This window comes from Plectropomus leopardus, chromosome 12 (assembly GCF_026936395.1).
Source record: "Plectropomus leopardus strain MGB_pleo_1.0 chromosome 12, ASM2693639v1, whole genome shotgun sequence".
Lineage (NCBI taxonomy): Eukaryota > Metazoa > Chordata > Actinopteri > Perciformes > Serranidae > Plectropomus > Plectropomus leopardus.
In genome coordinates this window covers 25,702,757-25,714,527 of record NC_142187.1, presented here as the reverse complement: position 1 = coordinate 25,714,527, position 11,771 = coordinate 25,702,757, and the positions used below count along the sequence as shown (strand labels likewise).

Sequence of the window (11,771 nt, the reverse complement as noted above, 5' to 3'; positions counted from 1 at the left end):
ATCCATAGCAACGTCACTTCAGAGACTTGCAACAAGATCTCGCGAGAGCAAGAATGTAGTCATGGAGCCAAGAGTACCTGCAATGTACCTGCAACCGTCAGTTCACAGGTATGCAACTCTAACGTTTTTTGTCCGTTTTTCAAGAGCCAGTCAACAACATACAGCACACAACAAGAGTAAGACCGGGGGATTTGCTGTCTATCGTTTGCTAATTTGAAAAATAGTGTTAGAAAATTAAATGAGGCGGGAAACGAGGAGAAAAGTTAGCTAACAGTTAACAGCATCAGGTGCAACAGCTCTTTACTGACTGAAGAAGTTTTCCAAGCTAACGTTAAACTGAGTGTTTTCAAGCTTTTCGTATGTGCAGGTAGATTTGGTTTTACTGTAATGTTAGTACTTTTGAATATCTTTACGGTGAGCAACAGTTCAAAAGGTAAAAAAAAACAAACGTTTTTTGTCGCATGAATTTCAGCGAAGGAGATATTTGTTTAAACGTCACCTCATGTCAAAAAAGTGTATGTGGTTCCCAACCTTTTCTTTAAGAGACCTCCTTTCTAACATTTAAGCTTTTTTGCCATAATTAAAACCATCAGGTAAATTATAACAGCGTGTGTAAAGCAATCTGATTGCTACAACTATGTATGAAGAGTATAAATAACATCATCAATATAAAAAAAAAACCCACACAGACACAGACACACACACACACGTATTTTTTTAAGAATACATGGATACATTCATATAGATGAAGTGGATTCAGTCAGAGGATTTGGAGAAAAACTTGATTTCACAAAAGCTTGACAGTTTTTTTTTTTTTTAATAAACTGAGTGATTTTAGAAAGAGACTTCAATTCCTGGAAGAATGATGAAAAATGTAGAAGCTGACTCATGTAATTTCTGTCTGTGAATAAAAAAACATCATATAGAATATATATATATACAAGTGCTATCCCTTAGGTTAAAAGCATATACTGAAGATATGGTTTCAAAGAACTGAGATTACAGGTCTGTCTAAAATATTTTCTATCGTTAAAGAAACTGACAACTGCTGACTAAGTGATGGATTTTATGGATGTTTCATATAATATTCTATACATCACAAAAAACTACAGAACAACAGACAAACTGCACAATTAACTCAAATAGTGAACTGTAGTAATTCTCTGTAAAATAAGCAATTTGGAACAATTTTGAACAGATTATTTCCTGTTAATATTAATGTACAAGAGATGAGTTTTCCTGTTTTTTGCACCTTTTAAAAAAAAAAAAAAAAAAAAAAGTGTATAAATAAATAAGTGTTCTGTCCAAGTTTGTATCTTTGTAAATAATAATCCAAACTTTAAAAATATTAGTTTCTTTTCATTTTCTTCACAGGAATGAATAAAATGCTGAAATAAAGGACAACTGTATATATATATATATCTTTTTTAAAGTTGTCTTTCACCCTTTAAAATCTAGATGGCCTCCTCACCCCCTGAGAAGCTTTGGCAACTCCTTGTGGGAACCTGGAGCCCCAGGTTGGAAACCAGTGTCCGACGTGACCACAAGAGGGCAATGTACTCCATGAAGCAGCCTTTGTCAAACTGCCAAAGGTAAAAAGACTCGGAGGGGGGTTTTCAGTCTCAACCATGTCATGCCAAACACACAATAGCACATTTATTTTTTATAGTTAGGCTGACAGATATTGGCTGTAGCTATATCCTATTTAAAATATCCACCCATATATATTCTTAGATACTGAAAAGTCAAATATTTTTTCTCATTTGATAGTGAATCCTGTGAAAGATTTTCAACTATCATCCATCGACCCAGATCTGGAGGTAAGGAAAAACGCTGAGGATGCTGAATAGATTATGTTACAATGAATGAGGAGTGATAAAAAGCCCCATGATTGGCATAGTCATGCTTACACACACCATCCTCAGGTGTTATTGTGAAACACTACACAGGTGACATCCGTGCTCTCCGCTTGCATTTTGATATAGGTAGGCTACACAGTGAAACCTGATAAAAAAGTAAATGACGTCACGGCACTCACAGTCCAAAGTCATGGTGACACAGCATTTTAGAGCATCTGGCCTTGTTAAATGGATGTCATCCATTTCCTGTTGAAATAGGATCTTTGGGTGGGACACTACAGTATTTCAAAACATTGCTGAGATATCAGTGAGGGGAAGCAAATCAGTTTTATATGATGGGAGAGACAGGTTAATGTTCAAAAATGTGTACTGGTTTTATTGTTTTAATTTTTAGGACATCAACTGATGCACAGTAAAGTGAGCACTTGGAACATACAACAGTTTTCAATTTGCATCTAGTAAGAAAGTTTGACCAACCATATAAGACAAAGTTGAGAATGACCTTTGATAAACCTCACTAAAACAAATGTGGTCTTCAGTAAATCGTACCATCGTGAATGTTTTAATGTTCATCTTTTGATGCAGTGGTGTTTGAAACTGTTGGGGCTGTTTTGGAGGTTGTAGGTTGTGGTGCTTTTGAACTGTATTGTGTTATAACACAGACTCACTGCTTACTATTGTATTGAATGTATTTATTTTAGTTAGATATGTAGGATAAGCTACAACAGTAAAAGAAAAAAATCAGTTCAATTTGGAGAGTTTTCAAAACATACACAACAGAATTTCAGAATTATGAGACTCTTCATTTTTATTTCCAGAACAAAATCAAAGAAAACTTTAAATTTAACATGCACTGTATTTGAGCACAAGATTCAAAACTGAATTTTGTAAATAACTAAACAAGGCATCTATTTTAGCACATCACAAGGCAGGATAAATGATGATGTTAACTGCACAGTCTGTGGGTGAACCTTAGTAAGTTATGCGTCTCATGAAGACTTGTGAAGATTCTGTAATGAAACATTGGACCCCTGTGTACCGCAACATAATGATAAAAATATGAAGGAAACACTTGCCTTTTACAGTCTATGTGTATATGGGCTATTGACATTTTATTTCGATAAGAGACCTTTATGGTTTTGTTTCATGGCTTTAGTTCTTTTCCAATTTCCACTTGATTACTTTATATATTTGTTTTTGGTGATAATCTGATCAGTGGTGAGTCACAAACCATTCGTATCCTTGTTGTTTAAACAATGTGAAAGCACTGGCCTTATCTTGTAGATCACATGTTGTCAAAGCCTGCCCTAACATATCCCTAATGCATTGGGATACCCTTTTTTTAAAAAGGTGGGCTAAGGTGCAATTTTTTTTTATTTGGCAAAAATCCTTACATCAGTACATAAAATAATATAGCAGGAGTGAGACAATAAAATAAACACAACAAAAAAACATCTGACTACCTGCCAGTGGTGGTTATTTTAAAATCTTAGCCTAGTCAAATTTTTTATATTCACTCACACATACCCTTAAAATAAAGGCGACCAAACTCAATTTGTCATGTCACCTGTTCACACAGATTTCAAACCAGCTACTGAACACAGAGAGTAACTAACCAGTGTTAAAACAGCTGAGATCAGTATACCTCCTTCTCAATACAGAAGTGATAGCTAGAGCCTCTGGTATGCTACTTAAAGGATACAAAGTATTAACCAATAACTTAAACCTATTTACAGTGTAGGTGAGTTACTGAAGGGAAGTGTGCATACAAAAATTATGACACATTTGTAAAAATAAACTTTCTACACACCTTAATATGAGGTAATATTAAGGGACATAAAACGTCAGTGAGAGTCCATGTTCACTTGTGTTGCACTGCTTTCTGTTCTTCTCTGGGTTTTACAATGTACTCTCTGTACATGGAATACAGGACCCCTAAAAACAAGGAAACAGAAAGACATTTTACACATGACCCTTACCTCTATGTAAAATAATTTATTATTGACAAGTAATAATCACCATGATGTAAAAAGCCAAAATCCAGACCTTTATATGGACAACTGTTTTAGTCCAAACTACTCATGTTTTCTGTGATTACTGTAGCCCTTTTTTAACAGAGATTGTGCTATAGGGGCCACAACAAAGTCCCTTTTTTTTAAGCTGCCTTTGCATTTTTACACAGAAACAAACCACAGCGGCATCATGCCACTCTCATATGTCATTTTAGAAAGCATGCCAACAAGATAGGCGTGGTAGACGTGACATTTTACACAACAGCGTCAGTCTCTGGTGTGACTTGTAACATACATGTCGGCAGCACATTCTGAACAATAACCACGGCATAACATGGCGATAACAACCAGTTACTGTCCCTGTTATATGGTGGCCTCTGCTCCGTACCCTCTCCTGGACCTCACTGTTTTCCCAATTTGCAGACCTTGACGGCCTCTGTGCTTCTTCTTTGAGTTAGCTGCTAATTGCTATAAACTGCTTTTTAAATCTCCCACGGTGGGTCACATGCATGACACACCATCAAAACACCTGACCTGTCCTGTCTAAAATCCCGTCCTGCCAACTGTCCCTTTTAAATAGACCCCGATCAGGGCTGTTACTAGCTCCCCTGCTGGTTCAAAGACAAAAAGACTCTGCCCCGCCATTCTGCAATTGTACCCTTTTTACAAAACAGTGAGGCAGCATAATGGCACGATAATGCCGCCTTGAACAGGCAGAGGGTCTATTATCAGTACTGTTGTTGTCTGTTTTTTTCTTTAATTTGTAACATAAATGTTCTTTAAAAAATGATTTAAAAGAGTTTTAGTCAAAACCACTTGTAACAACCAGGATTCAATAAACATCCCCCATAAAAAAAGAACTATGGTTATGAGAAAACTAAAACACTGAGACAACGATCTTGTCAGAAACACATATATGATCCAAGCTAAGTACCTAGAGTCATGGCTCCAACCACAAAGCCTTGGGCAGCTACACGCATGTGGATCAGGTGAACTGACATTTTGGTGTCTCCCCGACTTTTCATCTTCATAAGTCTGTACCCGACGATGGCAAAGAACCCAGCCATTCCTGTAAGGAGCCAAAACACAGATCAAATTTACACAGAAGACTCACTAAAACCAAGTCAGAGTCTGACAACTTTAAGAACAAAAAAGTATTAAAAGTGGAGAACACTAAGCAGCATACTTTAGTGTTAGCTAAATTTAACTGTACATTATATAACAATTTGGGCACCAGATGTACTCACCCACTGGGACAAATGGATTCTCCTTTGCTTTTCGCATGAACTTGGACTCATTCTCTTCATAAGCAGACATCTTGACTAAAATGAAAAGAAAAACAAGAAAAGTATTAATGCAACTCGGATGTTATTCGTATCATATAGCATGCTAGCTCAGTATAAGGGGTCCATTCATTGTTAGATCCACGTGAAATCCTCACTTTAAACCCAAATTACAGTCGTAAATAAGCTTGTTTTAACCCACATAATAAAAACCCCCAGATTAAATTCGTACCCAAAGCTGGTTGATAACTCGCTGTTGAGATCTGATGTTAATACCACATGAACTGCTCAGAGGTTACACATGAAGGGCACATCCTTTTATAGGCCTAAATAGCTCGACCCATTCCGCATATTGTAAGACACTTAAACTATTGTGCAATACTAAGTTATATTCTTTCGAAGTAGATTACATTTTAATCAAAGGCCACATAACCGAAACACCCCAGATAATAAAATAAAACAATCAAGCGAGGACTACAGTGTTGACATTAGATAAAACCATCATTACGCCACTGTGGGCTGGACTGACTCTTACCTGTTTAAGGTGTGTGTTGCAATTTGGATCGCCAATAAAGAAATAACCCAAAGAGGTTTTAGGAGTTCTCAGAGCCTCAGATCACACGCAGTATGAAGGAAGTAGTGAGCCGGCTACGTGATGTAACAATGATCGCACGCACGTCTGACGTCAGTAGTGTCATGAGTATGTTGTGGTCAAGTCCCAGAAGAAAATGGTAAAATACAGTTGCCCTTTGGAAATGCTTTGAAATCTTAACCACAGGCCAAGTTCTGTATGTATTGCGATTCTGTTTTTAAAGAGTATCCTATGCAATGTATCCTATATTCAAAAAAATGAGCTTGTCAGTATTGGATCTTAAGTAACATTTTCTCTTGCTTCTGAGTCCTAAGCTGCTGAATTGTGTGACCTTTCCAGGATGGAGTGATTTAAGACTTGTCTTATTTGATCTGATCTGAAAATAAAAAAAGAAATATCTACATTTGAACAGGCTTATGCTTATAAAAGCCGCGCAGCTTGGGTGCTTTGAGGTGGGTCTGTTTGTTGAATGTCATTTTAGCACGAAGCTGAATAGCTCAGTTATGAATTGTTGGTGGCAACGGACGGCTGTGCATTATGCAGGGCAAACATAACATAATGCTACCCTAGCCAGCATATACTGTTAAGATTACATTGCAACAGTTGGATGGTTGTAGTAAGTCCGATGTGTCGTGAACGCAGCATCAGTTGTACAATCCCTTTGCGAAGTCAAAGAGTGAAACGACAGCTGTAAGAGATAGTACGACCGGCCCGATGGGCGTGTAGTCTGTTTCGCAATGAAACAAAGAAACAGGTCATTCATAACGTCAGCTGACCATATGACATTTTTGCTGTTATTGTCATATTTCATTTAATCTCGGAGTAACTTGAGACACCACGTCGGTGGTTAGAAACCACGCTGAGCTACGCTTTTGTATGATCTCTCCTCACACTGTTCTGTGCCATAACAGTATTTAACGAACGGTGTTAGGTGGAAGTGAATGCTCTTGCCTCACGTGTTGATCTCTGGGATGATGTAACACTGGGCTCATGCCATGGGGGCTCGTGTTTGCACGTTTCTGCAACGTGCTGCATCCGGTTTTGAATATTGTAACTTAAAAGATTGCAATATTTCTAATAATAGTTTGAGTGTTTGGTCCACATTTTTAGGTTTTGACCCAGTTTTAAATTGCTTTGACTAATACATTTTATATTATTTTTATTGTAATAATAGCAATGTACTGTAATAATAATAATAATAATAATAATAATAATAATAATAATAAAAATAAAAATAATAATAATTTACAATCAAGGTCATATCCATTGACAGAAATAATTTTAGCACCAGTCAGTTTATGGTAACATAATTGTCTACACACACTTAATAACAGTATATGATAAAATTTCTGTATAGAAATAGTCACATAAACCACCTTAGTGACATACTACAGTACTTAATGTGTTGATGTTTTTTCATTGGGTGTTGTTATTGGTGTTATTATAATTGTCTATTTACTTATCTGATAATTGCTGTGTCACAGGCAATGCATTTCGAAAGGACTAACTAATAAATATCTGTCTATCTAAAGATTTGTTTAAACTTAGAAATACTTGCTACTTTAATTACTGTCATAATACATTATGCATGATTTTTAGTTGTACCTGCAAATTGTTGTAAGCCTGAGGTGACTATGAAAACCTATGTGGTCATCTGACAACTAATGTTAAGATTTTGTAAAGCTAAAGCAGTAGATTAAATTTTTGGTATCTTAACAGAAACCTGCCATGTTTTTGAGAAAGGTTCTGTGTCCACCAGCTTTGAAGCACTAATGACATGGCATTTTCTTTATGCAATTATGAAGCACTATCAGTTGCCACTGATCATGCACCAGGCCATGATGTGAACCAGACTAAAGCAGAGATGAAGGGAGGAGTCCTTCAAACAAATTATCTTCCAGAAATACTCCTAAGAACATAATTTGATATAAATTTTACACTTATATTAATTTTGTTTTTTTAGTGTTATGTAGTGTCATACCTTTCACTTGAGCTGTCTTCTACAGATCCAACCCATACATTTCATATGTCTTTTCTGAGCTGGAAAAGTAATGTTGAACATCAGCTTATATTTGAATTCTAACTTAGCATTTGCAGCTTTTTACTTTGCCTTGTCCACAGACAAGAAAATGACCCTGCAATTAAACAACTTTTCCAAAGGAAACTGTCTCAGTCAGAAAGCTCAGAGCCTTGCAGTGATGTTGTAAATCTAAACAACATCTCCACCCTGTGGTGACTTTGTTAATCAGTAGTGAGGTGAGACGGTAACTGTTCAGTTGACAAACTTACAGTAAAGATATTGAAGTAGACAGAAAAATTAAAGGGGATATCAAAACTAACCACTCAATCTTTACAGTACAATTAGTTAAGTAACACATATTCATATTTTCATATTAATGTATATGTGTGCTGCAGTTTATGTTCACAAGGTCTGACCGTTATTAGAAACCAGTGTGGCATGATGTTTCATTATATGAAAAAAGAGGTCTCCTGTCATCAAGCAACCTACAACTACCACCAATGAAGTTACAAAGCTTAAAACATATAAACTGAATAAAAAGTTTGTCATAGTTTCAGATAAGCATATGTTGTTCAATCAAATTCAAACTTTAGTCAAGCTTTTCATTCATAGACTTTCATCCAAGCATTTGGTTGTGTGTGTGTGTGTGTGTGTGTGTGTGTGTGTGTGTGTGTGTGTGTGTGTGTGTGTGTTTCTGTCTGTCCCCAGTTAATCTCAGACACCACTGAACAATCAGAATGGTATTTTGTGTGCACATTTCTGAGTGTGTGCTCGAGGGTGTCTCGTGGTTGCAGTGGTTCACAGTTACTGGAAAACCCATTACTGTTTATCATTTGTCACTTCTCTTAAACAGCAGATAGGGGCTGCAAGTTTCTCAGAAACTGGCTTAGCTAAAAACAAAAAGCCTTACCTAGTCTGTTGGAGGCCACATTTTGGCCTTGTTACACCTGACAGTCACTGATTTAATATATCTTGCATAAACAAGGTTCAAAAATAGGTTGTATGCTTCGCATATATGGTTGTACAGTGAACATCTTGGCTCTGCTGCTTATTATTTTTCCAATAAGACATGCATTCCAGCAGGTGGTGCTACATGTCCATTTACATAGTCCAGGAGAAACACAGACCATATTTTTGAAATCACATGACCCTTGACATTTCAAAAGATTAAGTTAAGATATAATTTTTTTTCTTTTTCTACTCTTCAGAGGATCAGTATAAAAAAAGACCAAGTATTGAATTCAGTGCTGTAAATATTGCTCTAAAAGTGCTTTATTTCATATTATTAAATCCAAATATTTAATATTATTTATTTACTCTCAGTTGTAAAATTCCGCACAGCTCTCAAAGATGCAGTTATCTCGTTAATACTTAACCTGTATTTCTGTAACATGGTCATCATCATGGTGGAAAATGCAAATCCCTTTGTGTAACTACTTTATCAGACAGGGCAGTTGTTATCTTTGGTAGCTTCTGTTTCACAATTGTGCATTCATTTATAATCAAGTTTCACTAGAAGGTCAAGGTTTTTATTATGTAACTTTTCCCCAACAAAACGCAGGGTTTTTTTAAAAGGGGACAAAAACCTGTTGAAATAGTGAACTGTCTCCCATTGCCAGTAGACAACACCTCTCATCCCAACTCTTCACATGGTGCCACTCTGTCAGTGACCTTCTGACTACTTATGACGTTTTAGATATCCTTCTGTGTCAGCTGTTTAAGCTCCAGGATTTTGTTACCATGCGGTTCCATGCCAGTCAGGATTAGGCAACAAAGTCATGGATGGTTAGGTTTAAGGCAAAAAAAGCATATGAAGAAGGTGTAGAAAAAAAAACACTAATCTCTGGACTACCACATGAAAGTCAGTTGTTTGTGGGACCTATCCACCTCCCCACTCATCCGTCCTATGAGCGCATTCATTGTTACCGCCAGCGTTATTACCAGACGCTGCTCCTCTGCGTTTCATGCGCACGCGCCAGATTCCATCCAGCCACGTTCTCAAGTAACACCAATACAGTGTGCTCCTTATGGATGCACCCGGTGCCGTCCGGCTGTCCGCAAATGCTTAATAACAGCACCACTGGTTCTGTCCTAGCATGCTGTCATCTGACACCGTCCAGCCACGTTCCTGTTGGATGCAGAGGATGGCTTTTGGTGTCGTGCTCGTATGCTGTAAGCACTGACAAAGCAGACGCATTTGACGAGTTTGGAGTGAGAACGAGCTGGTAGACCAGAGCAGTGTACACAGCTGTGATGAGTACGCCTTTTTTATCTTATGTGTCACATTAGAAAACAAAAATATACAGGGAGGCTACTGAAAATCTTACTGTGGTTACTTATTTTTTATATCTCTTACTCATTCAGTCTCTCGCTCAACCTCGGTGCAGACTAAATTTAAAAACATTTGAATATTTGAGCGCTGCTCAGACAGGGACGGACGGTATTTTGTTGTGGCTTGTCATTGCAATGCAGTGACAAAGGGGCTAAAATTAGCACATCTACCCAGTTGTCATATTTTCATCACATCCATAACTACTGCATCATATGTCCTGGAAGTGAATACCAATTGTAACTTTTCCCAATGAATACAAAAGACAGGTGTTAACAGGTAGGTTTCTTTGTCCAGTGGGAAAGGGCTATGGAATAATTTGCACCATGAAACCCTGTAACTACTGCTAAAAAATGTGAGTATGAGATATTATGTGGATAACAATAAAGTAGGGCCGGGGCGACACGTCGACGTAATCAACGTAATCGATTACGTAAATACGTTGAGTCACGTAACGTGCGTCGACATATCGCACCGGCACACCGCTCGCCCGAGCAGCGCTTGTCAGGCGTGTCTGAGCTGCGTGTCAGCTGCAGCACATCTATGGTGCTGCACGCTGTTTTTTCATGCGTGACGCTCACGTTTGTTGACTCTATACCACTTTATACTGCAGTTTAAAGTTGCTCTCTGTCACAGAGATGAGGAAATACAAAGATGTTTGTTTTACGTCGTCTTCTTTGCTTTCCTTTCAAAACAAAAGCTATCTGACTGCGTCTCTGTGGACAGAATGCTGTCAGTTGCTGATACAATGCATTTTATTTTGAAACATTTCCAGCATGGGGTTGTCAGCTGAAAATACAGCCCTCATATCAGCAGGCAGCGATATGCCTTAAGGCCCAGTTAAAGCTGGACTATGTTGATGCAGAAAGAATGGACTAGTTGTAATTATTTCTGTTAGAGAAAAGTTATAGTCTTATTAAAATTGCACTGATTTTACTGTAAGACATTTTGGCTGCTTTTTTTGAGGTTTGTTACTGTAACAAAGAGTTACTATTTGTGAACTGACTTGAATTTTATATTGTTTTATTTATTTTGCTGTTGGATTGCTAAATGTAGATTGCACTACATTCCTTTTACTTGAGTGGAACAAGCTCTTGCATTCATTTTATTTGGAGAGACTTTATATCAGACTGTAAAACGCAGATTACCAGTTAAGACTGGGCTATTTTTTGTTGGGGAATAATGCCCTGCAGCGTTTTAAAAAGTTATTTTCGGTAAATGTATTGTTATATTAATCAAGTAATAAAAAAATAATAGTTAGAGCAATTAAAAAAATAATCGATAGATTAATCGATTAAGTGAAAAATAATCAATAGATTAATCAATAAAAAAAATCATTAGGTGCAGCCCTAAAAAACAGACATATCAGGCTTTGAACCTTCCTGTGTAAGGATAATTCAGCTATAAAAAATAAACAGTTGCCACATTTAATCAACTCCACAGTTAGTGAGTTATACTCCCAAAAAAATAGATATGGCCCATTTGATATCAAATACATTTTAGAGAAATAAAGAACTCTCTGAAATATGGTTGGATGACTTTCTAATAATTTGTGACATTATTTCACCATTTAAGAAACAATACACAAGAAAAGAAAGCCTCATATTTAGATGAGATTATGAGATTTCTTTTTACTAAAGTTTTCTCTCTGCTGCTATTGGCCCTCTTTCAGATTG

General features: G+C 36.9%; 1 protein-coding gene and 1 long non-coding RNA gene across 3 annotated transcripts; one reads left to right on the top strand and one right to left on the bottom strand.

The window, feature by feature from the left end:
- On the top strand, window positions 1-1,816 carry LOC148188110 (uncharacterized). Its single transcript, XR_015778181.1, has 3 exons — window positions 1-108; window positions 1,459-1,592; window positions 1,771-1,816. It is a non-coding gene; the product is annotated as an uncharacterized LOC148188110 (long non-coding RNA).
- Window positions 1,817-2,649: 833 nt separating this feature from the next.
- Window positions 2,650-5,842, bottom strand: higd1a (HIG1 hypoxia inducible domain family, member 1A). 2 transcript variants are annotated; one of them, XM_042498503.2, is made up of 4 exons: window positions 5,690-5,842; window positions 5,119-5,193; window positions 4,806-4,940; window positions 2,650-3,794 (listed from the first exon to the last, which is right to left on the bottom strand). In XM_042498503.2, the coding sequence occupies exons 2-4, from the start codon at window positions 5,186-5,188 to the stop codon at window positions 3,721-3,723; spliced, it is 279 nt and encodes a 92-aa protein (XP_042354437.1). In that variant the 5' UTR covers window positions 5,189-5,193; window positions 5,690-5,842; the 3' UTR covers window positions 2,650-3,720. The 2 variants fall into 2 exon arrangements, with proteins under 2 accessions (XP_042354437.1, XP_042354438.1); XM_042498504.2 differs by lacking the exon at window positions 5,690-5,842 and adding an exon at window positions 5,387-5,553.
- Window positions 5,843-11,771: the final 5,929 nt, after the last annotated feature.

Excerpts from the sequence above, each read along its gene's own strand:
- higd1a (XM_042498503.2), bottom strand. The coding sequence starts at position 5,188 with ATGTCTGCTTATGAAGAGAATGAGTCCAAGTTCATGCGAAAAGCAAAG. Across the intron at positions 4,941-5,118 it reads GAATCCATTTGTCCCAGTGG|GAATGGCTGGGTTCTTTGCC; the intron begins GTGAGTACATCT and ends GGCTCCTTACAG. Across the intron at positions 3,795-4,805 it reads GGTTGGAGCCATGACTCTAG|GGGTCCTGTATTCCATGTAC; the intron begins GTACTTAGCTTG and ends CCTTGTTTTTAG.